Source organism: Oenanthe melanoleuca, chromosome 1A (genome assembly GCF_029582105.1).
Source record: "Oenanthe melanoleuca isolate GR-GAL-2019-014 chromosome 1A, OMel1.0, whole genome shotgun sequence".
Taxonomy (NCBI): Eukaryota; Metazoa; Chordata; class Aves; order Passeriformes; family Muscicapidae; genus Oenanthe; species Oenanthe melanoleuca.
The window spans coordinates 26,232,088-26,253,714 of NC_079334.1; the positions used below are offsets into that span (position 1 = coordinate 26,232,088).

The 21,627-nt window shown below is 34.3% G+C and overlaps 1 protein-coding gene across 2 annotated transcripts in view; it reads left to right on the top strand.

Moving 5' to 3' along the window:
* Positions 1–21,627, top strand: part of ANKS1B (ankyrin repeat and sterile alpha motif domain containing 1B) — a 398,734-nt gene that overhangs the window by 100,282 nt on the left and 276,825 nt on the right. For both annotated transcript variants that reach the window (XM_056481972.1, XM_056481971.1), the window contains exon 10: positions 13,120–13,285. In XM_056481972.1, coding sequence (XP_056337947.1) covers positions 13,120–13,285 — 166 coding nt within the window. The remainder of the gene's footprint in view (positions 1–13,119; positions 13,286–21,627) is intronic.

Below are 21,627 nucleotides of genomic sequence, written 5' to 3' on the forward strand. Positions count from 1 at the left end.
TTCAACTATGATGTAAGTTCTAAGATAGTGATTCCTGAACTAGTTTTATACATTGTACTTAAATTTTAAGCTCAAGACTTATGATATCTCATCCTTCTTGCTCTGAGAACACTAAGATTTTTAATTATGAGTCCAAAACAGAGTATATTTATTATGCTTTCATTTTTGATATGTCAGGTTGCCTTTCTAGATTGTTTCTATACATAAAAATTGATGACAGAGATAGTTTTGGTCTTTTCTTGTTTTTGTTTTTTTTTTTTTTTTTTTTATGGGAGAAAAGAAAGAAATTAGGTAGTGAAAAATCTCCAAACCAAAAACCAGTGACTTTGGTTTTTATAAATTGTTGCCATCAATGTATGCAGTCTTTCAAGCTGTTCTTGCTAATCTGTTGGATCTTTCACATTTACTTTAGAATGCAACAGAATGTTCTAAGAGATTGAAAACACAAAGTATATATATGTAAATTTCTGGATTAAGAACAGTATCTGGAATTGGTCTAACAAATTATATATGTGCCAACAGCATGTTTTAGGTAAAAGTACACAAATATGTTTCTTATACTCATGTTAGTGCACTAACATATCAGAAAGGGCAGGCTTCATCATGAAGAAAGAGTGAAATAAGGGTATTTGACATGGTGTCTGAATATTTGTACTCTCCTAAAGGTCCAAAAGTGGGAAAATGGTCTGTCAATTACTGTTGGAACACAAATGAGTCTGTTTTTACACTTCTCCGTTACTTAAAAATGGATTTTACAATCATATAAATATATTATGTTTGCACATCAAAAGTGAACAAACATAAAGCTTGATTCTTGCTTTATATACACAGTCAGAGGCACAATGATAACATGAAACTGAGTTTTAGGTGAGATTATAAAAATGTCCATCTCTGACCTAGTAAGCTAACAGTTTTCAATATGCCAAAAGAGAGGGCAGTAATCTCCTCATTTTTTTTTTGCAGTTAGGGAAAAAAGCTTGTCCTGAGGTACTTCTGGCATTCAGTGTCATTGCTGTCTCTACTGTGCTGGGAAGTGTCACTTTAGAAAGAGCTATTATAGAAAGTTCTGTGTAAAATGTTATATCATGTAAAACCTAGCACAGCAATAATACAGATATTCTCAGAACAAGCAACTCTTACAGTCAAAATCGGTGAAGTGCTGGAAGAGCTTTATGGAAAATCTTCAAGCCTTGTAAAAATTTCAAGGGTTTAGAATATGCAGCTGGATTTTTGGAGAATGAAATTTAGACATGTCTTCTTATTTTAGCAGAGAGTGCATTCCATTTGTAGGTTATGATTTAGGATTAATTTGGGGTTGTTGCTTTGTTCTGGAGTTAATCTTTGGTTTAGGGCAGAAATTCAGTTACCACATACATATTCACATTTTCTTGAGAGTAAGGTAACATATTCTGAATTTATGTATATAATTCCATTTTCTTTTTCTTGGATAGCATACCTTGAATATTTCTCTGCTAAAGAGCAAACAGGGCTTGATGTACAAGAGAGAAATAGAGGTCAGTCTGCAATGTCAGAGAGATGAGGGCTACAGAATTCTATATGATCCCTGCAGTATTATCAGTTTAAAGCAAGCAGTTCACACACCTTAATCTTGACAGCCATGCTGGCATATTTTTCTAATTATGATATAAAGTAGTTGTGAGATAAGGCAGGTTTAGGTCTGTCCTGTTTAGGATGCTGCTGGGTAAGCTTGACTGGACTGTGTCTTGAATTGTGTTGTATGTATAACTTGAAAATCCTGACAATTATTCTGTGTGTTTGACATGATGACAGCCAGGAACACCTCATTTGTCTAACTGTTACAAAATGAAAATAAATGTCTATAAGGACAGCAGTGCAGTTGCTATGGAAAAATTGAACTTTGATTCAGAAGCCTAAGTATAAATCTTCATGTTGCCAGTTCCTAGGAAGCATGGCTTTTCAAAAAATATGTGGAAAATTTACTTAAATATTTAAATGCTGTGTTTCTAGCTTAGTGTCAAATTTTCATCTTTTAAGAGGGAATGAACTTCTGGGAGACCTTGACATTTTCCTTAAAGACTGATCAACATTCTGCTTATATAAGTCAAGAATTCCTAGAGGTAGGAACTCAGCAATTTTATCATGGATTCTCCTGTGGAAGAGAGACTTTCCCCCCAAAATGCATTTTTATTGAGATGGAGGGATGAAAAAGTGGACTCCTAACTACATTTTTAGAAGATGAGAACTATATGTAATAGTTTCTTTATCAGTACAGGCTACAGTGGGAATATTTAAAGTTTGGAGTTTGAAGCATCTGTTAGTAGGTTTATGTATTTTAACTCTGCCTTCCAGAAGATCATTTTGTTTGTCTACTTCTTCTTGTAAACTTTGAAAAGTGATTTTTAATGGGAAGAAATTTTGTATACTGTTTGTGTTGCAGAAGCTAGTTAAGGTTTGTTCTGTAGAAAGCCTGACATTGAGAATTATTATGTTGCAATTACTTTCACATTTTCAAAGTCAGTTCAGGATACATGGGGTAATTAAGTAAGGAACTAACTCAATTTTCACATAGAGATCAAATCTGCTTCTAAAAAACCCTCAGTACTGACACTCTCTGGAGAGGGTCAGCATATCTCTTTCTGAAGAATTTTAATATTGGGAATTTTATTTGGCATTATTTGTTTTCATTTTAACATATTTTTTCAGTATGAACTCCCTCTATTATCAGTTGCCTCAATTTTTCTTAGATTTTAAGCTCAATGTGAATGTTTGATTAATTTTTGAACTGCAAAGGTGCGGGGGAGGTAGTATAAAAAAAGAAGTATTCAGCCTTTGTTTTTCAATAAAAACAGAGAAAAGGAAAGAACATATAATTAAACAATAATGGCTAAAGTGTTTCATCTTGGTTTTTCAATCCATTAATAATTTTATCTTTCAGTGCATTCAGTGGAACCACATTTCGAACTAGACTGGTAAAGAAGCAGTCTGGCTTCTGGCAGCCAGACTTGGTGTTGAAATTCTCCAAAATTAGAAACAGAAAGTCTTGTGGCATTATCTAATTTCTATGCTACAGGGGAGGAAACCTGTCTTCTTTTTTAGTGATGATATAGACAAAGTAGAGAAAGCTTTGGCCTAAAATATACCTGAGTACAGATAGCCAAATTGTTATATTATCTATAATATTTTCTTATAGTTTCTAAACTTCAGTGAAAAATATTTTTTTCTTCCTAATTTAGTGGATTAAATGATGAGTTTACTTAACTGAGAGCAACATGGAAAGCTCTACTATCCATAAAAAATATTTTGTTAAACTCCTGATTTGCAGTGTTGTCTCTTTTGCACTAAGCTTAAGTCTTATTAGTAATTTCAGGAACACAACACCCACACACTGAAGCAGCTACTGAAAAGTGTAATATGTATTCTGCCTAGAAAGAACCAGCAGGTGATGATTATACCCTGCTGAACACTGATAGAAAATAAGAATATTGAAGAAATTGTGGCTTATTTTAGTGCTATGCTACATTTTCTGATTGTGTTTTAAGGAATGAAGCTGAATGTTTTATTCTTGCATATAGTATGTATTACATATGTAGCATCTTAATTTCCAGTGTAAATTTGGAGTTGTCCATGCAGGTGTGTTGTTGCAAATACATTTTTACTGTGCTTGTTGTGTAATCTAGACACCACTACACAGAGAAAGACCAGAGAAGTTATAATCTGTCATAATCCTTGGGTATTTTCAGAATTGACTGGTCAAGCTCCTAATGATCAAGCTCTGCTCCAACTGCAAGTTTGGACGAGATGGATTCCAGAGATCTCTTTCATTATCGTTGCTAGCATCTATGTTCTATAATCCTCTGTAAGGCTATGGGGCCTCAGATGAGCTTATTTCTTTAAAATTTTAGGACTGCCTCTGCAGTTTGTAAATCACTATTTTTGAAAATTTAGCTATCCCTGTCCAGCACTGTGTAAATCTGGTCACTGCTGGGATGTGCTCTCTCTTCGTGTGATCATGAAACAGCAAAATTAAATGGGATGAGAGAGAAAGGAGAGAAGTGTCAAACTGTACTGGAACTGTTGATGTATGTCAGAAATAATCTGAACTATTTATGACTGTAGTGATTTACAAGATGAAATTTAATTCCTACCAATGGTGTTCAAATTAATATAGAAATTACTGTTGAATTGAACACTGTCACCTATCTCAATACATGTCAGTAATAGTAATCTGGGAAGAACTTACATAGTATAATTATATTACATTTTCTTGTTTATGGTTTGCAATTTAGCGGTAACCAGAAGACACACTTTATTGGAATGTTTTTGCTTTCTGTGCTGCCTCTCAAATTATGGGAAAATGGGAAAAAACACCAGGGCATTTAGGGTACACATCTGACAAAGCAGAAAGGTTTCCTTCACTTCTTTCTACCCTCTTCCAAAGTGGACAGACTGAGTGTGTTTTGGTTTTTGTTAAGATCTTGTTTGAATGTAATAATGTTCTATTGTAAGGTTCATGAACAATTTTTGAGTTGCCTCTTAAAGATAGCAATCTTAATATCTTTTCCCCAGACAGTTTTTTCTCATCAGGACTGTAAGATCAAAGAAAAACTGCACACACTCCACAGTTTGGATTTTTAGTGGCTAGAATCTTACTTTTTGACCCAGAGAGCAAGACCCACTGCCAGGAGTTTCCTGTTGTCTGGCTTTAGGTGGTTTCATGTGACATCCAGGCAATTCTGATTAGCAAATTTCTTTTACTTACCAACACAGTTTTCTCATAACGAAAATTTGAAAGGATTTTAAGTGTTTTGTAACTTTTAGTATTTGCATTGATATATTGAAGATGAGTTTTTATTTGATGAAATACAAGAAAATAATTTAATCAGGACCTAGAGCAATAGAATCATTAGGGGAAAAGTTTTTTTATAGGAATTTTTTGCCGGCTTTTTATTTTGGTTTTGGGATACTCTGACATAGTAGTTTGTTTGCATATAGAGAAATTAAAATAAAAGTATTCCTTACAGTTAGCGTGACTGCAAACCTGAAGCAAGACCCCTTAATTCTTGTTAAATAGACAAATTACTCTGTGGTAGCTGTTCCAAAACTGGAATCTTGCAGTGAACCTATAGAAAATTTTTTAAGTTCAAATTTTATTAGAAATGTAATTTAGATTCTCTTATAATCTTCATTCTTTTCAATTTATGTAAACTTCACATTCTGCTTCCATTTCACAATAGCTAGGGCTGAGAATTTGCAAGGAATAAGTAGATTATCATGCCACAGACATCATCATAGTAACAATTAAAGTAGTAGAGCTTTGACATGAAACAGTGGGATTTCTTGTTTAAAGAGCCATACAGAAGTAACATGTTTATTAGCAGAATGGTTTTCCTTCAGTGATGAGCAGTGAATTAAATAGTTATGTTCATATATTGTCCTTATATTTCCATCTTAGCTACTGAAGTTCAGCATGGCCACATCAGCCCTCATGAATTTGCCAGGAGTGTAGGCAGTATGAGGAGATAGCACTGAGCAATGGAGCTTTTGTATCCATAAAACTAAAAATCCATGTTATGAAGGTTAGTGGGCTTTGGCACACTTTTGGCCAGGAAACAGAAGAGTTCATAGGTTTCCATCCAGAACTACTGGCCTGAACTATGGTATGAAATAGAAAATTACTGGGTTATTTAAGAATATAGGAGATACAGGCATTATCTTCTTAACATATGTTTACTGCTAATGTATGTATTTCCCCTGTTGTCATGGAATAAATTATTTTACTGTTTTTAAGCACCACTTCTAGCTTACAGTATGAATTTATTTTCCCTTTGATTGTCTCTTACTGGTAGGTTTAATTTTCACATTGCTGAAATGTCTGCAAAATTTATTTGGTACTATTTAATTACGAAGTATTCACTTTTACAAACTTTGTGTGCTACTGGGATCTTTAAAGAGCAATTTTAAACTCTTTTTCTGTTAATTTTTTATTTCACTTCTCAGTTATGTAATAAATAAAAGTATGATTCACAACAGGTTTTTTCATTTTGATAATGCAACTCTCCATAACTTTAGTAGTTTGAAAGCATTTTCTTATTCTTTCTGTTTTACTGTGGGAACATAAGTAGGAGAGATTTAAGAGAGTCTTGGTTTATGCTATTGCAATAATAACTTTTATACCAAATATACTTAAATTTTTATTTCTTCAATGCCAAAAACCTTTAAGCATGGAAGATTTTCTTTCCTGAAATAACAAATATTTATCTTTCTCTTCTATCAAATCTATTGTACGTGGTATCAATAAATTATTTCTATTGTGCAAATTTTTCAGAGTATTTACTTGATTTCAGAATCAGATGCATGGGCATCTTTTTTGAAAAAGGGATAGATTATTTGTAATAGATAATGGATTCACACATTTTGGTGTTAAATCTCTCTTTTCAAAGAAAATTTCTCCCATAATGTCTCATTTTAGTGAAGTTATCTGCCCTCCAATCAAGTCAGCTTGATTTTCTTTACAGCTCTCTGGCTACTATTCTTAACATAGAATGGTGTGTTAATTGTTTTCTGCATTTGCTGTCAAATATTGACTTCAGTATAAGGTTTTTCAGTATCCAACATTTTGCATGGTTTCTGCCTTTATAACGTGAGGAATTAGCTTCATGTTTGCTGCTTCAATTGGAGCTGTGTCTGTATGTTTAAAATCTAGACTTTAGAGCATAAGCATCTTGCAGAGAAGTATTGTTTCCATGGAGCTTAGGTTTCAGCTCACTTTATCTTTTTTTTTAATATAATAGCCTTTATTTTACATTGGCATTTTCCCACGGCTTGAAATTCAAACAAGACATGATTTTTTTAAAATGTCTTTCATGAAAACAATAGGAAAAAAAAGGAGGATATTTAAACTGGATTTTGTTTTCTAGTTTATAATTGTATTTTTTCAGCTAAACTAAGAATCATTTATTAAAACAGTTATCATATTATGCTACATTGCCACACACAACCATTAATATTTGCATAAACCAGATTATCTACACTTTTAGTATATTCTTTGTCACAGTGAGTTATTTATTAGAGGAAGCATCTGGTCTTTTTAATGGCCTGAGTGTTGTATTCATGGGAAAGCATGTAACATGACTACAATAATCTAGCTTCATTTGGAATGCTGAATATCTGCCAGTTAGAATTATGACAACACTGCATAAAATATAGTGACATGTTTCTGCTGCTGAGGTTAGCACTGCATTCATTATGCTCACAATTTACCCGTGTCTTCACACATTTATAGTTGAGGTTATCTTAGTGAGTTTTGTGTTGTAAGGCATTGTAGGAACCTTTAGCTTTCAGGGATTTGTGTCTGTAGAGTTTTTGTATGAACTTTGAAACACAGATATGTGAAAATATGCATTGGGAAAGGAGAAAATAAATCTATATTTGGAGTGTTATATAAATAATTCTCTTTTTTTAATATATAAAGTTTGAAAAGCAAATCTAAATTTTGAATGGTTTATGAAAAACGAAATATTTACATTTCTAACTAAATAATCAGGACATCAACTCTATCATGCTTTTTAAAATTGATGTTTTTCTCAGCTCTTTGGAAGGCTTACTGAAACTTAAAGGCTGTTTCAGGTGCAGAAGGTAAATAATTACTTTATATAACATAGTTAACTCTGTACTTGTGTTATTCCCATGACAGTTAACCTGCAATTTCAGATGTTTAGTGAAAGGGTGAAAAACCATACTCTCTTAAAATCCTAGAAATACCTTGTGCAGACCAGAGTACATCCTCTAGTGTCATTACCCTTAAATGAATTATTGGTGATTTTCCAGATTCTGTAACATATCATGAACCTTATTATATGTTCTATGACAAATTACACATTCAAGTGTTTCTAGCTGTCATAACAATGAACATTTATGATAGTTTGACTCATGAAAAATTATTCTAATTGTACAATACTATGAAACTTTCTTTTGTTAAATTATTAGTAATAGATAAATGTGTTTTTACTAGCCATAAATTACAGTAATATTCCTGATATCTTTGACTGGAAAGACTGTCAAAATAAATATTTCTCCATCTACTTGGGGTTTTTGGTTGTTGTGACATAGGAAATATTTTCAGTTCTTTTTGCTTAGTACATTATTGTGGCAAACTTGTGCAATGCTGTTGAGGTTGCAGCATTTCCCTTTCCACCTTGCTACATATCAGAAAACTGTTCTAATTATCTTTAGTCTCTGGTCTTCTTTCTTGCTTGAGTTCTTGTTTCCTCTCAACAACCTTCACTTACTTATCATCAATATTTCAGTGTGAAGTGTCCCAATCCAACAAGGATATACATCAATCTGTTTACAAATGTCAAGAAGTATGTTTGATGCAAGTAAACTCAGATTAGATGTATGGATTTTTTTTTTTTTTCACTGAGGATGGTGAAACACTGGAATAGTTCACCCAGGGAGGAGGTAGATGCCCCATTCCTGGAACCATTCAAGGTCAGGGGCTCTGAGCAACCTGGTCCAGTTTAAGAAACCCCTCTCCATAGCAAGGGGTAGGACTAGATGACCTTTAAAGGTGCCATCCAACCCAAACCATTCCATAATTCTATGATTCTATGACATAAATGGGATAAATGCAATATTCATTGCTCACACTCAGGATAATCAGGAGCTTTGGGTTGATGGAGCATACAAGATCAATAGCTCTCCAAAGTTTCATCAATAAAAGTATCACAGTACTCTTTTAAGGACCAGCTAGGCAGAATTGGTCATACAATGATGGAAGGACAGCCACCTGGATTCTAGATGCTGGTCCTCTGGCCTTCAGCAAGCCAGGGGAGACAGCATAATACCCTGCTGGATCTCGAGGGAAATGTCAGAATTTAGTAGCTGTTCTTCACTATCTATATAAATGAAAAAGATATTTCTAAAGGTGGCAGATATATTGCATTCGATCTTTCTATGTTTCCCAGATTATTTCTGCTTTAAGAGGAGAATTATGTGTGACCATGGTGTGTTGTCCCATGTTTCAGGGAAGTAATAAATCTTCAAGTGACCTGATTTTTATAGGAAAGGATACTGATAGAATGAAAAAAATTCTGTTAAGTACAAATTCTATCTTCTTGTCAGAGTGTCAGTTCAGATTAGGTGCCTTCTGAGCCTATATCCTTCTATTAATAGCTCATACAAACACAAATTTGCATATACTGCTTACATCTCAGCCCTTAAGCATACAACTTTCAGTGTGATTCTAAAGAGGGAGGCAAGACTATATAGAAGGCAGAAGCAAGAGAAGTTAGAAACCTGACAAAAATGTGGAAAAAGATCTACCTCAACATCATGTAGTTCTTGAAGGTTTAGTCATGTTATGGCACATTGTTTCACAATTATGTATAACTCTTTGCAATGGCCAAAAATAGATATTTTAGGAACAATTTCATTCCTACTGATTAACAATCTCTTACCCCTGTGCAGGTTTCAGATAGTGTTTCATAGGTATTATACCTTCAAACATATGCTCAGAGGAGACCCAGCTGACTGCAGGCCTATGAATGAGAGCCACAGTGTGTTCTTGGCACGTGCTCTGCAACTTCAGTGTCACATTTCTGTTTCTTTCTGCAAGACAAAAAAATCTAATTTACATTTATCAGTATGGGTGGCTGTTCTCTAGTGATTTCCCACTAGAGTGACTCACTCTCATTGTTGGGATTTTTTTTTACTTCTATTGTGTATGTATTTTTATCCTCTCTACAAAAAATACTTATTTTAATGTACTAGCAGCCCAACACATTATTTTTATGAAGTTATAATTTCAATTAAGGACAAATTCTGTCTTAATGGTGGTGGTCAGTTTTATGTCTCATGTTCAGCAATTTGGAATGGTTAATGGAAATTTGAGATTGAATAATCTCTATTTTTAAAATATAAATTAGACTCAGATTTTGATTTCAGGACTGAAGAGAAAAGTATTTTTAGGAGGTTTTATTATGCACTTGATAATAACTTGGACATGCAGAATTACTGTCGTTCCTTGTTACTGCAGTTGGGCAAGAGCTTTCAATCTTAGAAAAGAAACAGGATCACATTGCTTCACACCTACAACATCTGCTAACATCTAAGTTGAAGTTGGTAAATTAGTTTAGGTCTTAGAAGTTTTCTAGAAACTCTCAAACAATGGAGAACATTTTGCAGCAACCAGAAGACTTTACAATGTTTTTCTCCAGCAATGAGGACTTTCCTTTTTTCATTTTTTAACATATGCACTTTTTAATTAAGGTTTATCATCTTCACTTAATAAGTTGATAGAATTCCAGGCTTTCTAAAGTATTAACAATTCTTTTTTGGCTCTAACTCATTTGACTTTTTCTGGACATACTATTATATTTTATTTATTAGAGAGATATTTGGGAAGAATTTAATTGTCACTAGTTTACATTCTAACCATTTTCTGAGTAACCCCATCATTTTTATTTATTCTTCTCTGACATTTATATTCATGTAATGTTAATTACAGAGTGTTGAATAACATTCAGAAAATCAAATTGAATGTTAAGAGCAATTAGGAAAGGAATAGAGTACAAAAAAGGGAACATTGTTATGTCAGTATGACTACTTGGTGAGCTCTCATCTTGAATGAGGAAATCTGAGAAAATGTGATCCCTGTCACATCACTGAAGACTAAGAGAATGAAGGGTGACAAGGATGGTCAAAATCCTGGAAGAGCTGGATAAGTAGGTTAGTATTTCTCATTCCCTAAAGGAGAGGACATGGGAAGTGCATATGTCTGTGAAATCACAAGGAGAGGATAAGTAAAGAGCAGCCCTTCATTGCCATCTAAAGTACAAAACAGCAATGTCAAACTTGGTGAGATAGCTGAAAACAAAACGGGGGACATGCAAACTGTGAAAGGGAGCATTTGCTCTAAAGGCAGCTTGAGAGGGTAATTGTAGAAAGTTGGATTGGTAGGCATGTGAAACAAGTCAGCACCTTTTGACCATGAAGTGTGAGACCCACAAGGTGTTGCAGAAGGAGGAGCAGTTACTACATGCTTGACCTGATCTCACGCTGGTTTCCACTGTTCTCTAGGTCAGCACTGTTGGCTGCTTTTTGAGACAGAATATTGAGTGACACGAAGTGTGATCCAGTTCTATTTTAATGTTTTGAGTATCAATCTTTAACTTTTTTTTGTTGTTGTTTCTTTTTTTTTAATGTAGCTGAATTCAGGTGCTGAACAGGGTTTCACTTTGGTGTTTTGTGACAATTTTAAGGCTGCAGTATTTCATGGGCTTCTCTAGGCAGATTTACTTTAATTAGGGTTTTGGCATTCTGACTTCTATGCATGTTTCTAGATGAGTATAAGGATTAAATTGAAGTCTCCTGTTTTAGTCATTGCTTTTGCCTCTGCCTTTTTACAGCAGACTTAAATGGGCAGGGTAAAAATTAATTTTTTTTCAAGGAAGGATTGTTTCTCTTGTCCTGCAGTTGCACTTCAGCTGCTTTGATGCCTCTGTACAATTTTCTATTAATTTCATTTAAGGAATGGAATGGCTTAAATACATAAAGTTACATTTGGAGCTGCAAGAAGCCTACTTGCAAAATTTTGTAATCCTCATTATGTCTACTACCTGAAACTAGTTATTATTAGTTTATATCTGTGAGATTACTAATACTGGGAGCTCATAATCTGACTAGGTAGATACTGGAAAGGGAGAAACATGTGGAGATGCAATCACATTCCTCTTTTACACGTTTCTTGAATTCTGACCACTGATTTTGTATTGTTTGCTAGTACATACTAATTTTTTTTAAAAATTACAAATGCATCTTAGTATTCTATTTATTTTATTTGTATGATTTTTTTTTCCCTGATAACTGTTTCCAGTGTTCATTTTCAAGTTCTTTGTTAATTTAACCTGAGATTTAAATTTGTCTCTACTAAAGTCATCAAGAATTTTGAAGTGAAGCTGCTCTTGGTGCCATCTTAACCCTATCCTTCAAGAGGCCTTGAATTATTGCCAAACTCTGAACTCTCACAAGGATCAAATAAGCACAGTGACCAGAAAAAAAAAAAAAAAAAAAAAAAAAAAAAGGTGAAGAGTTGAGTCATGTAATTACTTGCTAAAAGTAGAAATCATTTATCTTGAAAAGGCACTGTTACCTACAGCCACAGCTTACATTAGGTAATAAAAGTTCTTGGTGAAGAAATTGTTATTCCACATTCTGTTTTACACATCACATTCTTCAGTCATTTTCTGAATAGGCCTATGATAATATCCAACTGTCAGGTTGTTTTCTTGCCCTTTGCCTTTTATTATATCATATTTGATTTATGTCTGATGCTTGACTTTCAGAGACATCCATATGTCCAATGTAATGGATGTTCCAAATCTAAAGATGTGGAAATAAGTCTTGCCCATGCAATTGCTTTCTGCTGGGATGAAAAAAAATCAGTGTCTGGTGAACTCTGCTGAAACTGGATGTTATCTTCTTATTCATGTTTGAAACTAGAAACAGTCTGCTTGATTGGATTACTGTACCAGCAAAACTTCTAATTCCTTTTTTTCCCTCCCTCAACATTTGCTAATCAGTAGAATTTGCTGTATGTATTGCTGTTATGGGACCTTTTGTCATTATTTTGCTCAAATGTAGAGCAGTAATTCATCTTCATTCACAGCCTGGGATCCTGCCATCCATATGTAGAAGGCATATTTTTAGTTTTCTTATATGAAATATAAACATTTCATAAAACCATCCCTGAAGAGAACATAATTGTAGTAGTTAATCTAATTGTTGCTCTCGTGAGATACAATTAAAAAAGAAAATGAGACATCCCCTGAATCACAACCTAGCAAAACAGGTATGGCAAAAGCAGTAATCCAGTTTTCGTTAGACACAAACCTTTATGAATAAAGTTCTTCTGTAAACTGAATATGAACTGTATTATACAAAAATTTAAAGAAATAAGAAATGTTATCTTCTAGCGTGCAAGTAATTCTTCTAGTCTGTTATAGTTTGGATTTCAGCAGAATGCAGTATTTAATTTGGTGAATTCTAACCCCTGCTAGGCAGAGTTATTGAGCCTGGTTCTTTTCCTGTGTCATCTGAGAAATATCTCGCTTACCTACTTAAATTTTTGCATTTCAGGAATCTTATTCAAAGAAGAGAGGTTATGCATTGGAAGCAATACCCTCTGTACCTCTGGATGCAGTTCCTTCAGAAAATGACAGCAGTCTTTGTGATTCGATAGACATAGCAGTCACCAAAAAGCCTTGTTCCCTAGAGATAGCAAGAGTTCCTTCCTCAAGACCAGGTAAATCACCAAATAATCCTTTGCACAGTCATTGGTGTAAGTGTTAAATCTATAGAATATATAGGTCTATGTTTTTAAGCATGCAGTACTCTGTTTATCACAGTATGATTATAGTTTTCCATTAGCTACCATAAGAGCTTCACATCAGAATAAAGATTAATAGCAACATGCTGTAAAGTGAAAGCAAAGCAGATGTTTAGATCCTTTCCTAGATAAATACAAGTTTGCAAAAAAGCCAAATTAGAAAGATGTTCTTGTAAACAAGCCTTTTGCAGTAATCCTTTAACCAACCTGTTTCTTTTTTTTCTAAGTACTGCTTAGCAACAACATTATGGAACTACAAAATTTAAAGTCCTCGGCATTTTCATGTTACGTGAAAGAGTATCTGATCCATTTTTGAAAATTAAATAGTGAATGAGAATTAAGAGAACTATTAAGTGTCAGTTTGACAGACTGCTGTTTGTCTTATATAAATGTTTTCACAGCAATGAATTAAAATAGTTAAAAACCAATAGAATTATGCTGAATCGGATATTATCTGTAAGTATAATATTATCTGTAAGAATTCTGTTTATGTTCTTCAAAATTATAGGATCTCTTGCATTACTCTTATTTGAAATCCTCATTAGTCACCACCTGGTACAGGAATTTCAGAATGTAGTCATTTTGCTCTAATTAATTGGACTGAGAGTCTGCTTTGACAAATGACAGTTCTCAGCAGCAGAGACCTATTTGAAGCAGGCAATTGACATTCCAACCTGTGTGATCTTGACTAGGAATCATGATTTGAGTAATATGCAAGGATTACAGATGATTGTTGACTAACATCATGTCAGTGATCTGGTCTGTGTAAGGGGAAGCACCTTCTTGATTTCACAGCTGAACTAATATTGAAAGAGTGCCAGAGCTGTATCAGGTATAGTATATGAGGGCCAGATAGCAAGAGACAGCTTTGGAGTTTGCAAGGTAAGGTGGAGTGGATTGTAATTCCCACCTCTCTGTTAAATTTGGGCTTAAGTAGACTTGGTGGAACCTGCATTGTGAGCAGCAGTTTAAAAGGTGGCACAAAATAGCATAGCATCTTTATAGCATAGTTGCACAGAATGGACCAGAACCTGAGTTGAACATCAGCATGACTACTTGTGTTTCTTACTTTAATGGTTTTGGCTCTGATAATATAAAAACATTTAGTCTGTGCAGGACAATATTGTGGGTTGTTTTTCAGTAGAGGAAGAAAATAACAAATTTTCTTTGTTTTTCACATTTTTACTTGAATAATTACCATAAATATATGTTTTGCAGTGGAAAGACAGCCATACACATACCCAGTAAATTGGTAGGGGAAGTTCATTTCGTGCCTTCTTAGTAATGGGGCTCAAAAATAAACCTTCCCATTGTAATTAGTATTTTTTTGAAAAAATGTAGTTTTCACTAGTTAAAATGTCAGGTTTTGGAATTGTGCTGTTTGCTAAACACAAGCATTTTTCTTAGGTATAGTAAGTCCATTAAGATTAGTGTAAAACACAGATCCTACAGAGGACATTTTTATGTCTTAATCTGGAAGTATGTTTGGTGTAAAGTTTAAAATAGTATGTTTCAGAGGCCTGGAGTATAACCAAGGAAGCTGTAGGACATTCATGAGGGCATGCATGATATTTAGAAGATCTAACAAGATCAATGAGTTGACAATATGCATTTACTGTAATTCCTTCTGTCTTAGTTTTCCATATACCACTATGATATTTTCCCCTTGGCATTTTATTGGGAAGAACATTTGGCTTTATAGGAAAATGTGGTTTTACTTTCAGCTATAAATGTAGAAATTATTTAGCTGGCCTGGCTTGCAAGCAGTGTCTGGAATCGTGTTGGCTCTTATCTCATACTACAAATGGACCAAATGAAATAAATCATGTCATTCTCATCTATAAGGTATTTAGCACTAGGTGTAATGGTATGTGAAGTCACCCTGCCACTTGAGGTTATATAGATTTATTGCTTGAATAAATTACATATGATTATAGATCATTATTAAAAGGAAATATCTAATTTTGCATGCTTTTTTCCCTGAATTTCCCTCAGTTCTTGTGTCACTGAGGCATGCTGACTTTGGGAATGCTGTTTCAAATTTCTGTATTATGTGATATGTAGGGCTCTGGGGAGAGAAACTGGACTGCTCTGTAGTTGTCCTGAATTTTATTGTTGAATTGGTAAGGAAGAGGACGAGAACTCTGTGCAACAAATGCTAAAGGCTTGTTAGTTTTCAGGGAGAAAAACTGAATGGGAAGCAAATAAAAGTAGTCATAAAGCTGGTTACCTCTACTTCTGAAATCCTGGGTTGTCTGAGTTTTATGTCTGTTTGCAAGAAATCAGTTTTATATAGGAAGAGGAACAGTTGCATTTATTGGTTTATGCTCACAGTTAAAGCAGTTGCTTTTAATTAGAACAGATTTAAAAGTAAAAAAGACTTCTTGTGTGTCTCAGTCCAAGTTTAACTGTTCTTTGTTTCTGTGATAGATTAGTGGAACAAGTTTGGCAGAGTGTATAAGCATCTCTTAGCATTTCTACCTTTAAACTAATAGTTAAGACATGATAGGAATATTCTGAAATAATGCACTCTGAGACCGTTTTTTACATTAAGTAAAATATAAATTTGGAGTTAAAGTTACATAGATCAATTTCATAAAATGAATATAAAAAATATATTAATTAACTAATCTGACTGATTCTTTTATTGGATATTGTCCTATTGGATATTGTACTGTCCTATTCCAGTAAACTAGACATTTCTCCTACTCATTTTAATTTTTACACTGCTCTTCTATTTAAAAAAGAATTCGCATGACATATTTCTTCTTGAAAAATAGTAATGAAATTTTATTAGTTCATAATCCATGCATTAGTATTTTTCTTTTGATTTTAGGGATGGAATGAAATTTTGTGAGCTACAGCAACAGAATTTTGTGAACTATAGCACCTTTTCTTGGAAAAGGTGTAAGTGAAGTTCAGAAGATGTTCATGAAGTTAGTGTGGTGTTGGTCACTTATATAGAGTCTAGAATTCTGATTTAGGTGCACCACCATGCTGCTTTGGGGCTCAGATGTTAAAGACCCTTACAAATTTGTACCCTTAATAGCTTAGACATTCTGTACCACAGTCCATCCTTGTACCTCATAGTGTCATCCATTTTATTTAGGAGAAATACTGAATGAAATCTGAGCTAAATTACAGAATAAATGCTATTTTTAAAAAAAAGTTGTAATTAAGTGCATGTTCCTACTCAGTAGGGAGACTATATCTCTTTGAGTCTGCTTTTATGATTTTTAATTGCAGAAACTCCCTATGAGTGAGACCAGGTGGCAGTTTACATGTTAAATTTTCAATAATAGTGAGTGATGGCCAGTAATAATTAAACAATTTTGGGGTCTCCTTGAGTATCATCAGGAATTAGAAAGGACTTTTCAAACTCTGTTTCTCCCTAGCAGCTCGTGGAAGAAAAAAACAACCACATTTCTTGGAAAATTTGATCTGTCTATGCAGGTTAACAAAGGCTTTAGTAAAACATCTCATTGACAGAAGAGACATTTCTCTATGTAAACTGCATTAGAATCACCATTGGATAAGAGAATTCTAGTTCCAGAACTTATTATGTTTCATTACGTTACTTTGCTGTGGGTGCAGGTCAGGGACACCTTAGTGAGTCATCTTCAACTCTAAAAACAGCTGAGCTGTGGCAAAGCAGAACTCAGTGTGGGCTGCAAAATCCAGCTGAGAAATAAGGTAAATACTATGGGGCTTCACTTGTGCTGAGCTCTCTCCACTGCACAGTCAGCAATTCCTAAGTCAGTAATTTTAAAGATAGCTCTTGTACAACTCCTCTATCCAGTTATGTCAAGCATATGGATTCTATCAGGGATAAAAATTGTCCTTAGATATGTGATATGCTGCCAGTAGCCTATAGCAGGCAAGCACTAGGAAGCAGCTGAAACATAAAAGAAGTAGCAGCTATTCTCCTCCTTCTTCCAGCTAAGTGTACTTTGAAGCAATCTTGCTGTTGTCAGTCAGGATGTTTTTGTTATCTAAAAAATTACTTGATTTGTGCTTAAATGTCAGAGACCCATAAGGAGGACCAGGTAGTTAATAAATCTGTAATTAATCATACCTTTTTCTTATAGCTTCATAATCACAATAGAGAAATTAATTAAAAAGTAGTTGACTTTGAATTAGTAGAATATATCAAACTGTCCCCAAGCTGGCCAATTCTCTACATTATTAGGGTTTGGTGTTATTTTTTTTTTTTTTTTTTTTTTTTATTTCTCAGCCTGGCGTCCCTCTCCTGTCATTACAGTGAAAATGAACCTGAAATCTTGTAGTCAGTGTGTCAGATCACCTCAGCTGTATAATACTGTGTCAGCAGTCTCACACAGGTATCTAGGAGACTACTCTCCAGAAACCTAAATTGAAAAAAAAAGCCTAGCTATGATAATATTTTTATCTACAGTAAAAAAATGTCTTTTACTTAGTTTCCAAAATTATCAAATACTTGATTTGGTAAATAAAGTTCTATTTGTCAGATCATCAGTTTCTGTTTTAATTCAGTAATTCTGAATATTTGCATGCTTCAGTTTTCCAGATTAAGACTAAGATCCCAAATACATATTTTCTAACTTGATGAATTTATACCTTCACTATTGTGCAGTTGTTTTCTAGTTATAAGAAAAGCAGTGAAAAGTGGCCACAAGAAGGAACCATCACACTGCCAGATATAAAAAATTGTCTGGATGAATGGAAATTCAAGAGTGTAGCTTTAGTCATCGATGCTTCAGCACTTTGAAACTCAAATTGTTCTGAAGGGTCACACACAAGCTTTTCTGAAAGCCACTCACACGAATTGCTTCAAGCAGAAGAACTGCTAATAGAGCTGGATTTCATTTGAGTATGCTTTTCAAACCAGAGATAGCAGGATATAGTGCACTTAAACACATGACCTCACCAGGATTCAATACTTTCAAGAAAAGATATTTAATGATCAAAAAAAATCATCTTCGTTGGGTAGAGGGAATAATATAATAAAGGAAGAAACGTGAGTTGGTCTAGAACCAGCTGAAAATACTCTCTGAAATTCAACCTAATTTAACACAGATGTTTCTGAAACATGAAATAACAAATGTCCATGAAGACTTTTGATATTGAGGTGCATATTCAAAATCATTACTACCTACCTGCCATCAGTGTTGAACTTTCTAAGCAGCAGGGATGTGAATGGAGAACCTCAGAATGCTTGTCAGGGCCATTGAAGCTTACTAGTGCTTCAGGACCTGACAAGGCATCACAGCACCAGGCCTGCCAGAGTTTGAGAAGTATTTCAACAAAGCTCAGGCACATGATGTGATTCTTGGGGCCTGTGCAGGGCCAGGAATTGGATGTTGATCATCTTGTGAATCCCCTCCAAGGGATTATTATCAGAACATTCTGTGATGATATATGAGTGCTAATCAAATGTCATTTATTGTTCTGTCTATTATTTTAGGGGATATTATCTCCAAAGAGTATAATTGGCCTGTGTGTTGAGTGAGAAGTGAAGAGCCACTCAGAGCTTGTCATTACAGAGCACAGGGCATAGGTATCCTAATGTGAGCCCTGCATCTGTTTGGTGGAGTTGGTTCACTGATGAAAGAGGGTTGTGTTTCCATAACAACCTAATAGCTGAACAATTCTTAGGCAGCAAGCATTTTCTTCTCTAAGTAATTTTTTGTCTTGAAGAAATGCTCCCATTGTTGACTAAAGTTTTCCAGTTTTCAGGATATTTTGCACAATATAATCTCCCTTTACATTTTGCACAGAAAGAGTATCATAGGCCATGGAAAGAATGAGCAAGAGAATCTCACAGTATCCTGACACAATGACAAAATGCCCCTTAAAGGGAGAAAAGTTAAGTTCTAGCCTTTGTGTGGTTCCTTTCAAGATAGATCTTCAAAATATCTGGGGTTTGTGCCTGTTTCTCTTCATAGAAGTCTATATTAGAATCACTGATTTCTGTGCTAGTGATTAAGAAGCTTCTCATTTCCAGCTTCAATGTATTCATGGCCAACTCTAGCTAGATGACAGAGATAGCCTAATATTCTGTCTTTGAATAAGTTGGAGCTCTCCAGCAATTCTTCAGAAAGCAAATCTGGGTTATAATGTTTATACCAACTGAAGCTGAATGTTGAACTGGAAAACAGATACCTTTTTCCCAATTAAATGCTACATTTAGTCCAAATGAAAATTTACTTCCGAGTAAAAATTGAAAATTATTAAATTCAGCTGAATTTTTAGTTAATAACTTAGTAATAGTGAAATTTAGTGTCAAAACTTATACATTTTTTTCTCTCTCCTTTTCCTTCCTTTAACCCATGTTTGAGCTAAATGGAGATAATTTGGCTATGGTACAGAATGTATCAATTTACTTGGTTAACAGGTTATTTTACATTGTTGTAAGGTTCATATTCACAGTTTCAAGATACACATAGATACAGAGTCTCAAGAAACCGAACTGCTCTTCTGAATTTCAGCGATGACACATTTTGTATTTGTCATTCTGACTGCCACAGTATATAGTGCACACTTATCAGAAGCTATTTTGTGTAATACATTAATATATGTTTAAAGCTAAGATTTTTAATTTCATGTGACTTTTTAATGAAAATCAAGAGAGTGTTGATGGAAGAGTGAAATATACAATAGCTCTTCTGTCTTGCATTTTGCTGGGTTTTTTCTTCAGTACAGATAGTCCTTTTTTAAGCACACTTCAAAACCAGAAAAGATTCCTGAAATTTATGCCTAGGGTATTTGCTCCTGTAACTGTTTCTATAACAGAAATTACAATTTTATAATTTCTTTTAAATTTTTAAAGTATCCTCTGGCATTTTATAGTTCCCTTTATTTTCTCAAAGTAAAAATCCCCAATATAGGAGAAGCTTGGTAGTTTTGTCTCATCGTAATGATATTTTCATACCTATTTTTTGTATTTCTGATAGTATTTGATTAGGATGCTTTCTACTGACTTTTTAAAATACTGTATCTGCTAGAGGAGCACAGTTCACCTGTGGTCCTGTGTTGGTTACTATTTTATTGGCAGGTGTTATAGACCTGCTGGTCTCAATGAGTAGGTCTTCAAGTGGTCTGAGTCTCAGAGGCTGATGTATATTCCTAATGTTATTGATGTTGACACGTGTTTTGTGTCAGTGATTTCAGTTTGGTATACGTTATCTTCCAAAAGATAATTCATTAGAATTAGGAGTTAGTCAATTAATATAAATATGAGACTGGAAAAATGTCTCCTGTGTGATGAGTTGAAAAATAAGGTATATCTGTGAGAACATTTCCCTTATGATTTTGTCTGAAATCAGGAGAAGATACTTCTTAAATTATCTGCTACACAGTTGTAGTTGGAAGTGGCTGTAGATGGTTCAGTGAGGTGTGTAAAGCTGCTTTATACCCAGTTAACTTCCTTCTAATCACGTTGTGACAGCGTGTTAAAGCTGTGACCCACTCTAGCTGTATTAGGGTAGGGTTCAGGAGGTGAGTGAGATAGCCTGAAAGTTCTTTCCACATTAGAGTTTGTTCCTAGGCTGTCCAGGAATGGCAGATTTCTGGCATTACCCAAAACACAGGCTCTGGTGGTCCATATTCACTTTATGTAGACAGATACTGTCCCATATTCTTTCTTGACATGTCTGTAGCCTGCTGTCAGTAGATATACCCACCGTGCACATATTGCCTCCCTAATGTTTAAAGAAGAAAACATATCCATGCTATACTGTTTCAATTTCCTGTACAATGTGGGAATCTGGTTATTTGTTAGAAGTTACAAAGGGAGAGGAAAAAATTAACTTTTGTTGTGCAAATCTAGCACTATTTTCATTAGAATTTGACTAGTTATAAATGTATTAGTAGTAAAAATTAAGAGATTAGGGAAAATAAATGATAAAATGTTTCAATAGCTGTTCATACACTGGCTTCCCCTCTAAGCAGCCCTGGGCAGCATGAAATAAAGCCATAGGTTCCTCTAACACAGCTGTTCCTTTAGTTATTCTACTTTAAACAGAGAAATTTTGTATTTGGACAAACCTCTGTTATCATAAAATTCTCAAATTAATAACTGGAAAATTGAAATCCTCCAATTTTGTCATTGCATGAGTAGCAGACTCTATCTCCAAAGCACTATGATAATTTTTTTTTTTTTTTCTCAACTTCTTGACTTTTGAAGAAATCAGAATTTTTCCTGCAGGACTAAAATAAAGCTTCAATGTCACAAACTGAAAAGTAGACAGTGGAACAGACAGAAGTATTCAGTGATTGCT